Genomic DNA, 13,804 nt, shown 5'->3' with positions numbered 1-13,804 from the left:
AAAATATAAGCTTTAAAGTCTGTCACAAGGTGGCGACAAAGACATATCAAAGAAAAGCCTGTGGGGGAGGAACAATTCTTTCGGTTGCACAGAGAAAGGGGGACACACAAAAATGACGGACCGTTATGGCGACGAAACGTTATACAAAACAAGTGAAAGGTAAAATAACACGCGAGGTTTCCATTAAAGAGAGTTTCTCATCAAAGAGGTTTTACATTAAATTGTAAAAACTAATTGGTCGTTTAAAAGAAATAAACTGGGGAAGTCGGCAGTAGGCTGAGCTGACCAAAAAGTTCTTTATAGACAGGAACATTGACATTACAGATCTCCAAAAAAGCCAGTTTCAAAATACATTGTTAACTAAATATTGTACTGTTGGTAAAGAAGTGAAGAATTCCATTATTATATTTGTTTTAATCTTACAATTTCTAGGCTTGCCTGAAGCCTCAGCATCTGTCAGCATTTGCACATGTCAGCTCAGACCCACGAGCACAGCACTACAGCAAGGTGATACAGAGACGGGCTGCAGGACGCACCGACAGGACCAGAGTCAGGAATCAGCGCTATGCTGCCCTCAGGGCTCTGCAGAAGGGTAGGGGCAGCAGCAGTTAATGATGCAATACAGCCTTTTAAATTATGCCACCATGCAGCAATTGGGCAAAAAAGCTTTAGTCTTTGATAATGTCAACTGAGGTACTTTTCTCTCTAACTCGCCATCGGCCTGGTTTTGTTTTGTGTTTCTTTTTGTGCCATGCCTCCTCTTCTAGACGGCCAGTACTTCAGTGAAGAACAGATGCGAATGAGGGAGCCGCTGCTGTACGAACAGTATATTGGCCAGTACCTGACAGATGAAGAGGTGAGTCCTGTTTATCTTGCGTTTTATATGTGATTACAATTTTTGTATATTTCAGAGTATTTATCTAATTACCTTCACGAATGCTGCAGGTGCTACAACGCTCCCAGGAGGCCATGCTGGATAGTGCACAGGGGGGAGCCGGGGCAAGGTACAGGAGGACTTGCCAATCTGCTCCTCAACTCCTACCAGGAACGACTCATCCAAAATCGTCTGCAGGAGGAGCAGGAGAAGGAAGACGGCGCACTGGAGGAAGAAGAGGAGGACGACGACTACGGTCAGTCAGAGTTCGGGTTGAAGAAAAAACTTCACACTGAAGTTAAGCAAAAGAGAAAATTTAGGCTTTTTTCTTTTCTTCTTCTTTTCCCTCCATCTTTTCTTATTCTGCTCTGTGTTTCATACTGTAGATGACAGAGACCAGCAGAAGGAATGGGAGCCGACCCCGGAGGAGAAGGCTCTTCTCAGAGAGGAGTTCATCAGTCAGATGCACCAGCGTTTTCTAGATGGCAAAGACAAGGATTTCAACTATAGGTCAGTCACACAGCACACAGGAGCAGTTCAAAGCCTTCTTCATTGCGTTGTAGCCAACCTAAAGCTGCCTTTGACAGATCAAGTTCCTCAGACTATTAGTTTATGTTTGTAGGTGTTTGTAATATAAGATTTTCAAATTAGTAAGCAGGCTTTTTCAGAATGTTGCTGAAAAAAATAACTAGTTTTGTTATTAAAGCTTTGAGATGATCATTCCTCATAGATTAATCAGTTCACAGAATAACAGAACTCAGTAATCTACCAAAGTTATTTTTGCTACAGCTCAGCACAGTTTAAAGGCAGTTCATGAGGTACAGACTACCTGTATTTTATTCATTTGTGTCCTGGATCACGATTTTTCATCTGTCCAGACACATATATACAGATTTTTCTTTCCACAGTACTTTCCACATGTAAAATCATTTTATCAATACCAAATGCATTACATGGATATGTGCAGGCACTAAAAACAACTTGGTTGGTGTTAGGAATTAAAAGCTGCAGGGTTAAGTTTAGAAAACGATCACGGTTTGGCCTAAAATTCAACGCTCACTAGTTCTTTTGAATCTGTAGTTTTGTGGTTGTGGTTTGCCACTTTGTCTGGGCATGTTGTGTGACACATGCTCAAAGTGTGCTCCATACTGAAAATACAGTACTAACAACTGAACTTTTTCACAACTGTTTTCTGTTTCATATTGAGACTGTGCTGTACAAGCTGTTGTGAAATTACACATGTTAACACAAGTTAGTAAAGAGACTCCAGAGGAGGGGAAAAAGTTACAAACTCTGAAGTTAAGTGGAAAATGAGAAAAATCCTACACTGTGGGCTTTGAAAGTGACTTAAGGTGTTTATGTGTTTGTGTTACAGGGAGGTGGATGAGAATCCAGACTATGACAACTTGGACATTGTCAACAGAGATGCAGAGGATAAATATTTTGATGACGATGATGACGAAGAAGAGGAAGAGGAGGAAGAAAATATGACAGAATAGTACCTGTGTTATTAATAACTGAATGAACTGTAAATATAAATGTACAAAAAGAGTTTCCATTTTAGTTTGACACATGAACACAAACAAAAGATGTAATAAACATGTTTTTGGGTCTTTTGAAAATTTGTCTAAATATGACTTTCTTGTTCAAAACTCAACAGAAACAAACGAGGCATTTTGCTGTGTTACTAATTATGATACATTTCAGCATTAAATTTGTCTCAAAACACACGGGACGTGATCTGTGCGTATCAGGTGATTTGTCCACATGTGTTTTAGGCTTTGTGAGTGAGTGAGAGCGATGGTACATGTAGCTTTAGACATTTGCACGCGTAGTGCTGAACCTAATAAATTGTGCGTAAATAATCAGTATTTATTTAGGTTTAGATGTACGCGTGTCAGATTGCTTTGTATTTAAGTGTGGATTGAAACATGAGTGAGTCTTCAAAAGTTACAAATCATCGTACACATTTATAAATCTGGACTGAAAATGAGTGAAAAAGCAGCCAATGTTGGCTGACTTTAAGAAAGCCTGGAGAACTTTTGCTCAAGGCCACTTCAAATAATTCAAGGAATGTATTTTTTCTTCTAATTACAATGCTGTTCCTTACAATGATTATTACAGGTTGGGCAAAGTCCAAAGAAAACACAGTTTGTAACATCTGCACATTTTACAGATAAAAAGCATCAATGTTGTTTATTCAGAATTTCAAGAAGAAAATATCAGATGTATGTGGAATTATTAAAACAAAGTAAAACACGGTAATCAGCAGTGTGAAAGGAAAACTCAGTATAGCAAAGAAAAAGTACAGTTTTATGATTTTGTTGCTTTTCTCAAAAGTAACAATTAACCAAAGAAACCTCCAAATAACACCTGTCATTTGTGGACATACCGCAGCAATTTTTCAACGTCAGCTTTACAGAAGAATTAATCTTCATTTTTTAAGTTCTTTTATTATCAAAGTGTATAACTCTTCTTGTAATTTTAAAACCTTTAGTTGCAATTTTAGTTTTTCCCTCTTCAGTTGATCAAGGTCCGTTGTATTCAAACCACAGCTGGCTGAGGGCCCAGGCGACAAAGCCTCTGACACGTGCAAGAAATTAATGCCGACAGAGGTTTGAGTTGCTTGAGATGAGCTGTGGAAAAAATTAAACTTTTAAGAGGAATATTAGGAATATTGGGCTTATTTCAAGTAGAGCTGTTTTTGCAAAAATAAATGCGGTTAAAAAAAACTTTTAAGACTGTGAATAAATTAAAAATCTTTGCCTAAATGATATGACGGCTACATCTTACCTCCTCTCTGGCCTCATGGATTGTAATTCAGCTACACTGTGGCCAGAGCAGTGGACATCTTTATGTTCACACTCATCTGATGCAGCCAGAGGTTCACAGGAAGGACCTGTACATTTAGAAAACATTGGGGGGAAAAAGACCATGAAAAGATTAAAAGTAATAATAGAAAATAAATAAATACTTGAACTTGGATTTTTTTCCTCTTAAAAAAAAAACGCAGAAAAAAATCATGCTAGTGATTTCGGTTTTTGAACAACTCACTCATTTCCTCTTCTGGTTTTTCCTCCACATTCTGCTGTTTGATTGGGGTGTTTCTTTCCAAATCTCTGATTTTTACAGTGACTTCAGATTTTGGCATGTTAGGAGGATCTTCTCCTTTTGGTTCTTTCTCATTCTCACAGTTTGCTGACTGTCCATCTCCTCTGTCTGCTGAGCCTTCTTTACAAAAGACAAAATGTTACCAAAAAGTGAAATTAATACACACACAAATAAAGTATTTACTATTATCCATTAGGAGAATTGTGGGAAATATCACCTTTAATAACACACTGGTCAGTGTGGTTAGAGGCAACAGTGGGTACAGCTTCAGATTCCATCCCTCCCATTTCCATTTCATCTTCCTCTTCTTCATTCCCAGTATCTTCTGAGTTTACAACTTTGCTTTCATGTCCAGACCCGACCTTCTCTTCAGCTCTCTGCTCTTTTTTTACTGCCAGCTCCCCTCTGCTTAGAAACTGGTCCTTATCTTCAGCAATATCTCCCTCAGTTTCTTCTGCAGGCTGTAATTCTGCTTCTTGATAGGGATAACAATGCATTAGATTTATGTATATACACTTTATAATTATTTGTAATTACTATTAGTAGAATCAAATAATTTCTCAAAATAGTTTTCAAGTTAGCAGCACTCAAACTGTGTGGTCTTCTGCTATTGTAGTTCATGTGTTTCAGGGTTTGGTGTTCAGAGATGCTCTTGTGTACCCTGGTTGCAGTTAGTCATTATTTGAGTTACTGTTACTGTGTTTCTATCAGCACAAAGCAATCTGGTCATTTTTCTTTGACCTCATTTTACACCAGAGAACTGCTGCTCACTTGATATTTTCTCTTTTTAGGACCATTCCCTGTAAACTCTACAGATGATTGTTTGGGAAAATCCAAGTATATCAGCAGTTTCTGAAATATTCAGACCCACAGCCATGCCATGTTCAAAGTCACTTCCAGTTGTGGTCATGCACTGATTATGGCCATGAATGTACGGAAGAGGATTAGGACCACCGGAGGAAAAAAAAAAAAAGTGGGCACGTCTTTTTTTCTTCTTTTCCAGAATTCTGAGAAAAAAGGTCAGAATTCTGACTTTAATCTCACAATTCTGAGTTTTTTCTCAGAATTCTGAGTTAAATCCCAGAATTCTGACTTTTTTCTCAGAAGAGATAGTAGAAATCTCTTCTAGAAAAACACTGACAAAATAAGAAAGCCAAAACACATACAACTGCTTTTGTTTTTTGAAGAACTCACTCAGTAGCACTTTCAGCACAGTTTGTATTGGTACATCTCTGGTATTTCCATTAACTTCAGATCTCGACATATTAAGAGGATCTTCTCTGTTTTGTTCTTTCTCATTCCCACAGTGCGTTAAATGCCCGTCTTCTCTGTCCTCCATCCTTGCATCTTTGCAAAAGTCAACATGTCAATTAATCAAATATATGAAAAAATGCACAGTGGCTATTAAATGTTTATTTAATGTTAAACTCTCTTAATACCAGAGTTTAAGGCACTGGATTCAATCAAACTGAAGACACTGGATTCAGTTTTATTCACTATTCCCAAAGATGTGGAAGCTTCCTGTTCTTTTCTTTCACTGCTTTGTGGTAACTGGTCTTCACTGCCTTCCCCATCACTCCCATTGATGGATAGGTCATGTATGTGTGAGGGAGCAATGAGCGTCACTGCTGCAGTGGCTGTGTTAACTTTTGCTGAGCTGCTGCACTCTTCTGGAAGATCCATCCACTTGGAGTGACGAGCACCTGTTCCCTGAAGCAAAATTAAACATTTAAATTAGATTTACATTTACAACACCAGATATTCATTTTAAAAGGACACGGGTCTACAACCAAAAAACTGCATAAGATTTTTTGACTGTTTCTTATAGATTTTTACTCACTGAAATCTGGAAAAATATTTTAAAAATTCCATCAAGTCCAGTTTTCTTGCAAAACTCATGTTTTTAGTTTAATTAAGCATACATTTTCTCTTTTTAAACTGAAATCTGGTATTCTATACTTGAGTAAAAAAAACCCATATCTAATAATGATTTCTTACAGTAATTTAAAATTTCTAAGAGCGAGACTCAAGAGAAATACAAATAGAAAATGCGAGGAGTTGAGGGTGGTCAGTGGGGGAAGGGGGGATACAGTGGGTTTGGCGGTGTGAGGAGCTCGGATGATTCATTTCAGTTCAATTTTATTTATATAGCGCCAAATCACAACAAAAGTCACCTCAAGGCGCTTCATAGTACAGAGAAAAACCCAACAATCATATGACCCCTATGAGCAAGCACTTTGGCGACAGTGGGAAGGAAAAACTCCCTTTTAACAGGAAGAAACCTCCGGCAGAACCAGGCTCAGGGAGGGGCGGGGCCATCTGCTGCAACCAGTTGGGGTGAGAGAAGGAAAACAGAAGGAATAGGATGATCATGTCCCAACAGGTTTATTTTGTTCATAACGAAACGTAAGGAATCTCACTGGCTGGTATAAGCATGTTTTGTTTTGTTTTGCTCTCTGGTATTAGGAATGAGTAAGCAAGCCTGCTATCAGATTTGTTCATTTTTCACCATGCTAAATAAGTTCAGGATTTTCTTTGCTGTATAAGCCACACTCAGTTTACATCCTGCATTCAATCTGGACCATGCACATGTTTTAGTTCTGTATTATGGCTCCAAGAGGTTGTGTAATTTCTCCAGACAACTTTTGTTTTATTTGTGGTGAATAAACTGTTAACAAAGGAACACAAGTGATTTTGTGAAGAAAGTTTATTTTGCTTACTTCAAGTTGAAACTTGGGAATCAAGACAAACCATGGGCTCCTCACAAGGTGTGTAGAAGATGTAGGGAAGATCTTTTTTGGTGGTTTAAGAGTAAGAAAAACTCATTTCCTTTTGGCATTCCTATGATGTGGTGTGAACTGCAAAATCACACTACTGATTGCTATTTCTGTTCGGTAGATTTAAGAGGCTTTAATACTAAAAATAAAAAGAACATATCTTACTCAAATTTTAGTTCAGCTATTTGTCCAGTGCCTCATACCTCAGAAATACCAGTTCTACACCCACCTTCAAGTTAGATGATATCCGGAGTGATTCTGAGGACAGAGACACATTACCTCACCAGGACGAATCTAGCTCAGTTTTTTCTGTTGATGAGGGACCCCAGCCATTTTTTCACAGCGAGCTTATTGATCTAGTCAGAGATTTAGGCCCTTCCAAAGATGGAGCCAAATTGTTGGGTCAAGACTCTTTATGTTTTGCAAAAAAACTGTATGTGATGGGGGAAAATTGAGATCATTTTGGATTCAGCACCCTAAAAAACACACCAGTGTTTAAGATTAAACAATGGAAAACTCGCATTTGCTGTTTTCAGTGTTTCTTTTAATTGCTGTATGATCTTGTATGATGGTAAAAGACTGTGAAATACTGAAAACTAGAATTTTGAGTGGTATAGAGTGGCACTGGTCCCAAGTTATATATTACTCTTCTGTTTTAAAGAAATCCAAACCAGTTTGAAAAGGATCTGTTTGGCAAAGGGATCATTTTCCAGCATGACAATGATCCCAAACACACTGCCAGGGCAGTAAAAGCAGGCCTGAATAGAAATGGATGGATTGGCCTCAACACACCCCGGACATCAACATTATTGAAGCAGTACATCTTGAGAGAGAACTGAACAAAAAGCAGCCATCATCCAAAGAAAAGCTTTGACTGTCCTTCAAGAAGCCTGGAGAACTATTCCTGAAGACGACTTAAAGAAATGACAAGAAAGCTGCCTAAGAGTTGAATTGTGTTGAAGGATAAAGGTGGGCCATACCAAATATATATATATATATATATATATATATATATATATATATATATATATATATATATATATATATATATACATATATATATATATATATATATATATACAGTATATATATATGTATATATATATACTTTTGTGTCGCGTTAATCGTGATGATCCACGTTAACACTGACAGCCGTAATTTTAGATAAATAAAATTTCCAAGTTTCAGCAATTAATGCATTATTTTTTTATGGTTGTATTGGTGATATCAAGTTTAAATGATAGGAAAAAAGGAAATGAAACTTTGATGGAATTAAAATAGTTACTAGTAACCAGTGATTTGTAGTATTACGTTTTTACATTGAAATTCTAACCTGATGATATGGCCTGATTGAAAAATAAGGGTAATCTTATGTCATTAACATTCACATGAGGACCAAAAATACCAGACAGTAAAGTGTATTAAAATAAAATAAAATAAAAAAAAGATATATATATTTACCTGTCTTCCATCAAAACATCTCTTGAGAATAATTCTTAGTTCTTTCCCCCTGAATAGATGTTTCATTGCTGTTGAAATTGTATGTTTTGTTGTCCTCTCTGAAAAAAGAAGAGTGATTTTCATACACAGACACTTTTTGTTAGGATGGTTACATGTCAAGAGGAAATAACATCATTTAATAAATAACACTCTTGTCAGTATGTTTAGGGGCAACAGCAGACACAGTCTTATCTTCTATTTCTCCCTCTGCCTGTTTCTCTTCATCTTCTTCACTCCCAGCATTTTCAGCTTCCTCTCTCTCTCTGCTCTGTTTCCACTAGCATTTCCTCACTGTTTGAAAGCTGGTCTTTACCTTCAGCATTATCATCTTCAGTTTCTTCAGAGTTGGATGATTGTATTTCCTTTTGATTCAAGGTTCAAGAAAAATGACCTTTAATTATCATTCTCAGTGTTGTTTTAATTCATTTTTGAAAATCAGAATTACAGTACTCTCATGCTCAGTTACCGTTCTAGTCTTGGATCTTCCTTTTCTGTATCCCTTAGTTTTTAGGTAACGTTTCTGTGAAAAGTTAGTTTGACAGTTTATTTAGTGAAATCTGATTTTCTTTGATTAATAGAAATGCAAAGAAAAAAAAGTACCTTAATCCAATACTCCAGAGGTTGATCATCATAGAAAATAGTTGCTTTCCATTTTTTACACAATCTTTTCCCTGCAAGTTTCTCAAACCTAGAGGGCTTACACCATTTGCCTTCATACACAATACACGCCTTACCTAAATTGATCATCCAAACACACAGGAAAATTGAAATGACAGTAGAAAAGAACACTTAAAAATAAAGTTAACTTCTGACAAGTTAACATTTGATCCTCTTTAAAACAGTGCACATTGTTTAAATTGTAGATTTGAACAACAAAAGGAAAATGCTTTCTCTTTATTTTTTTCTCAATTCTTAAAGATGTTCAAAACATTCGCACCTGATCTGCAATCCAAGCCAAGGTTTAGAGATTTTTTTTTAATGTAGGTTTGTATTTACTTTTCCCAAATGACTGATGGGAAACCTTATTGCTATAAGGTTTCCCAGCTTTCATGAGATGGGGGGAAGGCAATTCAGAATCACCAATGCATAATCTATCATGCATTGATTCAGCTGGAGAGAAACTGATGACTACAGATCATTGAAGTCAAGTTCCATTTTTTTATATACATGATTTTTATTTGTGGGCACAGTTTCAAAGAGTATAAAGTGTTTTCTTGTTTAATGGTTTCCATGAAATGTGCTTATGCTTCTCAGATAATTGTATTTACTTACCTTGTTCCAGCTTCTCACAATCAAGGATGCCCTCTGTGGTTCCACAGATTACAGGCAAAAGCTCTAAATTACAACAACAACAACAACAACAACAACAATAATAATAATTTCCCTATGATAAAATAATATGAATGTATTTTCATGCCATAAAATTAGAGAAACATATTCAAAAATCTAAAAAGATGTTCAGTGCTGCGTGACTAAGGACTTACGTTTTCCTTCTGTCCTCCAAGTTTTTTGATCCTCCTCCTCCTTCTCGTCTTCATCATCAGAAGGTTCATTATATTCAGCCTTCCATCTTTTCCTTAATCCACAGCCTTCTTGGTCTTCCCCTTCCGCAGATCTTTTCCTCTCCATTTATTTTTCAAAACTGAAAATATACTCTTCCTAAACAGATTTCAGGGTAATCATTGATTTGTGTCAAAAGGTCTTTCCACCCGAAACAACATTTGTGAGCCCTTACCCAAGCGATATGATCATAAAAAGAAATAGCACAACTGAATGTTGAATTCTTTGTTCGTCTTTTGTTGTGCGAGAGAAGAAAAATGTTTGCTGACCACCGCACAGATCTCAAGTTCAGCTCATACCGATACTAATAGTTTGGTCCTGAAAACAGTTCTCAGTATTAACATTTTGAGGTTTTGTCATTGTGGTCTGACAACAAAGTTTTCATGTTTTGTTTTATTTCAGTTTAGCCTTCATTTGACAAAACTCATTGTAACTTTCAAATCAGTCAATTAATCAGATAGATGACAGATAGATATGTCTTCTGTTTTTCAAAAAGATGCACAACACCATTGACTTTTTAAAATATATTGTAAATTTTATATATATTAAAATGTAATCTTCCATTACTTTTTAACATATCTGACTATATTTGAATTCCTTAGTGCAATATAATTGCGAATTAACTTAAAGAACACATCAGCTTGGATTAGCTGCTTTTTCAGTTGTTTTCAGTGCCATCCTTGTACCTGAATATTTCAGAGGAATGTTTTTTTTAGATTGTTAGGCCCCTTAACACTGACCTATGAATCATTCAAGCATTAAAAACACACCTAACTCGAGGGACTTATATATACAGTGTTGTCTAAATAACACTGTATATAACAAATAACTTAGCGAAGAATCAGTATTAAATTCTATCTTTAGGTACTTTGTTACTTGCAGCCTGTCACAAAAACATACAATTTCTTCCAATTTCTTTAGTTGAATCTCTGAAAAATGCCAAAGATAACACAGTTTGACAGGAATTTTCATTTTTTTAATTGTAAACCAACTGATGTACAAAGAGCTATTAGCTGAAAACTTGACATATCTCCGCATGACGTGTCTTGGCTCAAGACTTTTGCACAACACTGTAACTCTCCTTTATTTATTTCATATTTTGTCAATATGGCTGGACAAATTTGTATGAAAATGTTGTTTTTGTTTTGTCTAACTTCTTTAGAACATATATTCATTATATTCATCTGTCACAGACATAATTGATATATTACTCGCAATGCTTCAAAGTAAAAGCACACCTCTTGTTTTTCTCTTGCAAATTTAAATCTGAAGACCTGACACGAACTGCTGTCAACACACTAAACACTTTACATCTACTTTAATGTAAATACAATAAAAGTAAAAAGTGAAATACACTATAGGGACAAAAGTTATGGTCCACCTACATTATTCCTACAGGAGCTGCTCATGACATAGAAACCCACGTCAACAGTTTTAATCAAGATGTTAATACCAGAGGATGCTTAGGACCAAGGGCGTAGATTTGGTTTTGGCATTGGTGGGCACGGATGATTCAACCACCGAACCCCGCCCTGTTTCTCTCTCCCCCCCCCTTTTTGTCTTTGCTTCTTGATAAAAAGAAGGAGAAATATACTTGTCTACATGTGCTATTCTACATGCTTTTAAACCATTTAAAATTACAATTCATAGTTTTATATGTGAATTATATCATGTTAAATTACTATTAAACAAATGACTAAGTATTTTAGACTTTAGTTTACTTCAGCCATATTCCATATAAATCAGGTATCATACAAAAATAAAAATAGCTTCAAATAGAGTCATGACAATAAAAGAATATGACTTTAAGGACTTAAGAACATTACTTCAGTTATAGTACACCAACATCTCTTACACATTAGTACTAAGGGAAACACTGAATGACCTGGTGGTTTTTGTCCATAAAACTACTCATCTAAGATTACCACAAAATTATTATTATGTGCTCGATGTGCCTCACCTTTGGCCCTGGCTCTTCCCCTCTGACTGCACTAGGACATATTGCCACTTGATAAAATAACACATTGATTCGTGCCATGTAAAAAGTGAGACTTGTCAATTCAGATTCTTTGTCAAATGTACACTAATGAATCAATTTACATCAGCAGCCTAACAATTGTCATGATGATAAATACTAGTTAATCTATAGCACCAAATCATCAGTCAGTCACCTGTGACCTCGCCTCTTCACCTCTGTCTGAGCTACAACGTGGCAGAGCTGCCTCTGTCACCTGATAAATAACAGTGAGACATTCCAAACACATGCAGTCACACATGTGCTTCAAATACAGTAATGAACCACCAAGTCATCATCCAATTTCACCTGTGATCTTGTGTCACCATTGCTCTCTGAGCTTTGTGTTGGTTCTTCTGTCACCTGACAAATAGCACATACATGACAATAAGAATAAAATGGGGAGCTGCTTCAGTGTTTCTGTCAATTTGTGCAGATCTTGACTCATCAGTAATGTTTGTAGGGTGAGTGCATTTTTAAAACAATTTGTGCAAACTGGACTACAAGGTGGAATATTTGCAAAATCATGACTACCTCATGATGTATTGTCTCAAAAATTAACCCTATGAATATGTCAGTGCCATTAGGATGAAATTATTGTGTCACCAACATTTTAACGTTAGACATATAATTTTAACAGCCTCTGTAAACTAATATCCTGGCTTGCTCGAGGCTGCTGTTTTCTCTGACACTTTCAATCAAAATTAGAAATGCTACTCTGGGAGACTGAGATAACTAATAGTGCTGCCTGTTGTGCAGTTAGTTTCCAAAACACGTTATTCATGGTTACATACAATTTTAGACTCATGTGGGCCAAAGTCGGGCATAGCCTGTAACGTTATTATGACGGACACATTTTATGAGTGAACTTGACTTTAAGTGACTTACAGGTTTCTTTGAAAAATACTTTCTTATATCCAGGTTCTTCCTTTTTGCTGCCATCCTCCTCTCCTCCTCGCAGCGCAGGATTGCCGCTGCTAAAACTAAACAGAGCTCCCTGAAAGGCACAGCCAATCACACTGGCCATATTTATCACATGAGGTAGGACTCCAGTAGTGAACGTAATTTAAATCTTTCTGCACCGCTGGGCGAATGAGACGTTGACAGATCGGTTTTTTTCCTCTTTCTATCGGGTTTGTTTTTCTTTACTCGAAGAGATCAAATTATTGGTGGGGACAATTCAATAATCGCTGGATATTGGTGGGGACATGTCCCTTCCGTCCATGCCAAATCTACGCCCTTGCTTAGGACTCTATTACTGAAATTAAAAAAAAAAAAAAAAGCAAAATTTGTCCACTTTTTCGCACTATGCACCTCGGCGACTCCACTCCGTGCGACACCTTGTGGCGAAGGCGAGAAATTTCATATACATATACATACATATATATATATATATATATATATATGTATGTACGTACATATATATACATACACACACACACACACACACACACACACAGCGGTATGTGAATGTGTGTGTAGACCGAACAAAGTGGCATTCTATAATCACAATGAGGTCTATCAGCAAACACATCAGCAACCACAGGAGAGCAAATAGACAGCACATCCGTGCATCAGTTCTAGCAATGCATCCATTATCCATGCATAAAAACACAACTTGTTTTTTTAAAGAAAAAAACAGAGATGTGAAACTCCAGAATAGGGACTTACCTCTGTTGCTGACTAGACAGCAGATGATGTCCCACACAGGAAAGTAAAACTTTACTTTTCAGTTACACCGAAACCCCCCCGCCCACTCCCAGTTATTAAAGTGTGCGCCCAAACACTGACTTCCGGCAATGACGGCAGGTTTTACAGGTAAGACGATTTAAACTTACATTTACAGTCACTATTTATATATGGAGAAAAACCTCAAAACAGTTGCAAGTGCACGTACGATATGATTTACAAATGTGTATAATTTTGAGACACATTTCACACTGCCAGCTTCACCGACATCCGCAAACT

General features: G+C 36.7%; 3 protein-coding genes across 24 annotated transcripts in view; 1 reads left to right on the top strand and 2 right to left on the bottom strand.

Moving 5' to 3' along the window:
* LOC102081056 (glutamic acid-rich protein) overlaps positions 1-13,804 on the bottom strand; it is a 149,753-nt gene that overhangs the window by 38,243 nt on the left and 97,706 nt on the right. The window lies entirely within an intron of this gene.
* LOC100703859 (coiled-coil domain-containing protein 97) lies at positions 57-2,496 on the top strand. 2 transcript variants are annotated; one of them, XM_025906843.1, is made up of 6 exons: positions 57-159; positions 433-592; positions 768-856; positions 946-1,172; positions 1,261-1,384; positions 2,250-2,496. In XM_025906843.1, the coding sequence occupies exons 3-6, from the start codon at positions 849-851 to the stop codon at positions 2,371-2,373; spliced, it is 483 nt and encodes a 160-aa protein (XP_025762628.1). In that variant the 5' UTR covers positions 57-159; positions 433-592; positions 768-848; the 3' UTR covers positions 2,374-2,496. The 2 variants fall into 2 exon arrangements, with proteins under 2 accessions (XP_025762628.1, XP_025762629.1); XM_025906844.1 differs by having other exon boundaries at positions 63-159; positions 946-1,130.
* Positions 2,825-13,599, bottom strand: LOC102081629 (uncharacterized). 2 transcript variants are annotated; one of them, XM_019358122.2, is made up of 13 exons: positions 13,508-13,599; positions 9,747-9,921; positions 9,535-9,597; positions 8,863-8,996; positions 8,729-8,782; positions 8,576-8,624; positions 8,224-8,321; positions 5,425-5,695; positions 5,180-5,332; positions 4,203-4,460; positions 3,929-4,105; positions 3,668-3,773; positions 2,825-3,510 (listed from the first exon to the last, which is right to left on the bottom strand). In XM_019358122.2, the coding sequence occupies exons 2-13, from the start codon at positions 9,889-9,891 to the stop codon at positions 3,309-3,311; spliced, it is 1,710 nt and encodes a 569-aa protein (XP_019213667.1). In that variant the 5' UTR covers positions 9,892-9,921; positions 13,508-13,599; the 3' UTR covers positions 2,825-3,308. The 2 variants fall into 2 exon arrangements, with proteins under 2 accessions (XP_019213667.1, XP_019213669.1); XM_019358124.2 differs by having other exon boundaries at positions 3,929-4,102.

This window comes from Oreochromis niloticus, linkage group LG4 (genome assembly GCF_001858045.2).
Source record: "Oreochromis niloticus isolate F11D_XX linkage group LG4, O_niloticus_UMD_NMBU, whole genome shotgun sequence".
Taxonomy (NCBI): domain Eukaryota; kingdom Metazoa; phylum Chordata; class Actinopteri; order Cichliformes; family Cichlidae; genus Oreochromis; species Oreochromis niloticus.
Note: the sequence above shows the minus strand (reverse complement) of the source record. Positions and strands in the feature narration are given on the sequence as shown.